The sequence below is a fragment of the Glandiceps talaboti genome, chromosome 17 (assembly GCF_964340395.1).
Source record: "Glandiceps talaboti chromosome 17, keGlaTala1.1, whole genome shotgun sequence".
Taxonomy (NCBI): domain Eukaryota; kingdom Metazoa; phylum Hemichordata; class Enteropneusta; family Spengelidae; genus Glandiceps; species Glandiceps talaboti.
The window spans coordinates 5,241,642-5,244,141 of record NC_135565.1 but is presented as its reverse complement, the minus strand read 5'-3'; the positions used below and the strand labels follow the sequence as shown (position 1 = coordinate 5,244,141).

The following is a 2,500-nucleotide window of genomic DNA, read 5'->3' as shown; positions in this document are numbered from 1 at the left end:
ATTGACTCAGATGATCAATATTATAAAAATAACATTTTGCGTTTTGTATAATAATATCTTTCAGTTCTTTCCTTTCAAACTATATCAATAAAACATTGTTTTTGTTTTACGCTACATTTAGGAGTATTTTCACACACATTTTCATTTTTAAATCTAAAATAGTTGTAAATTCAACGTCATGTTCAACCCTGTGTATTCAAGTTTTATATCAGTCACGTTAGAAAAGGATATTGACCGTTTTTTAATTTAACTTTTTCCTAATTATTAATTTACTTGATGTAGTTTTGCTCTTGCAATATAAATGAGTTTATGAAACTGAAAATGGTGTCGTCTTTTCTTTTTTTTTCAGTTTGTACTCTCTGTTGTGTGATTGTTGCAACAACAAAGAGCTGTATCATGTGTTGACTGCACCGATGTGTATTGTAGACGATATATAAAAATGCCATCACACACACACACACACACACACACACAGGCACACAGGCACACATACATATATACTTTATATATATACTTTATATATAAACTATATAGAGTATATTTAAAATGTCTATGCTGAAGTAAACAGTTTCAATACATATGTACATGTAGAGCGGTATAGATAACACAGTATCAAACAAGATACACAGGAGTCGTTATACAAAGTTTAACGCTGTTGCGATCATCAGTCATCATAATTATATACGTGTATATTGTTTTATGTGTGTACATACATACATACATACATACATACATACATACATACATACATACATACATACATACATATACATATATACACACATACATACATATACATACATACATACATACATACATACATACATACATACATACATACATACATATGATTGATTGATTAAAAAGTTTATTAACTATATAGATAATTGATTTATTCAGCAGCAATTTAATGGATAATGAATCCACTATCATTTGAAGTGAAGATTTGCACGCTTGGCTTTCTTATCAAATTTTGAATCAAAACCATTCTGCTACAATTTAATAATATCATGTGTTAGTACAATACTCGGAACACGTTGTTCAATGAAATTTGTTACAAATATATAGGTAATTTCTATTACAATTGTCGTTCACAGAATTTATTACAAATGTCAGTTTACAATTTAAAAAAACAACTCTTTTGTTAGATATGATGACTTACTACTACTAAAATACACTGAACAGTAGCGAGTCATTTATTGGTTAATATAGTTATATAGCTGTACACATAATGGTACAATACATCCAATCAAAATTAATGTTTGTGTCCACACCCGAAAAATCCTGATTTCATCCTGTTACTGTACTACTGATGGATAAAATCAACCTCTAAGTTAACATGTACAACGTTTCAATTATTGGTATTTCAACAGTTTTGGTGAATACATTATTGGTTGTGTGAGCGAAAGAATAACATTCCCGTTACAGGTAGTGAAGCTACACTCGCCATACGTTATTTTGTACATGGAGTGACATTCAGTTGGATACCATTAACTGATCTAAGTACTAATCCCATTAAACGTTTCGGTTTTGAATTTTTGACAACGTTTAATTCAAAATTGTGAAGAATTCTTGCGATCGTAATCTTCATTTCATTCATGGCGAAGTTTTGTCCAATGCAATTCCTAGGAAAAATAAGAGGGAGGAAAATTTACTCAAGAATGAAATCCAAGAAGTCATAGAATTATTAAGTAAAATGATGAACTCTTTTTTCCACTCTCTGTCTGTCTGTCTGTCTGTCTGTCTGTCTGTCTGTCTGTCTGTCTGTCTGTCTGTCTGTCTGTCTGTCTGTCTGTCTGTCTGTATGTATGTATGTATGTATGTATGTATGTATGTATGTATGTATGTATCTCTCTCTGTCTGTCTGTTTGTCTGTCTGTTTGTCTGAAATAATTTAGTTAAGGATTTTCCCACTACTAACCCTCGCAGGACCCCCCCCCCCATGCCAAAATGCAGCTCGGCTTCTTTTGCAAGCCTTCAAAGTAGAATAATTATTTTCCAGGGTGCAATCTTATCACCCAGAATGTATGTCAGTTGGTGGCTGTAATCTGACATTCCCTCAAAACTAAAATGGAGAAAATGTTATAATTTAACAAAAAAGGTGAAAGCCGCAATCGGGAAAAGACATTATTGTCTTTAGATTATTTGTGTACGTTTCGTTACTTTACCTTGGTCCAGCAGAGAAGGGTATATAAGCATACGGTGATCTATCTTTGCTGTTTTCTACAGTAAACCGTTCTGGTTTGAATACGTCAGGTTCTTCCCAGATAAGTTGATTACGGTGAAGGCTGGCTATGTTGATTGCCACTCTGTAACCTGGAGAAATGTACACATATACATGTTAGGTACACAACATACAATCTACAGTTACTGTTTATAGTACCCAGAATGGTCTATTTTTATACATATTATCCTTGTATTGAATAATGTTAGCATGAATGAGTGCTCTGTCTGTCTGTCTGTCTGTCTGTATGTATGTATGTATGTATGTATGTATGTA

General features: G+C 32.4%; 1 protein-coding gene across 1 annotated transcript in view; it reads right to left on the bottom strand.

Annotated features, from left to right (window-relative positions):
- Positions 1-1,453: 1,453 nt before the first annotated feature.
- Positions 1,454-2,500, bottom strand: part of LOC144448629 (cytochrome P450 4F1-like) — a 29,223-nt gene continuing 28,176 nt past the window's right edge. The window contains exons 8-9 of the mRNA XM_078138906.1: positions 2,169-2,316; positions 1,454-1,625 (exon numbers count right to left, since the gene is read on the bottom strand). Of these exons, the coding sequence (XP_077995032.1) occupies positions 1,454-1,625; positions 2,169-2,316 (320 nt within the window). The remainder of the gene's footprint in view (positions 1,626-2,168; positions 2,317-2,500) is intronic.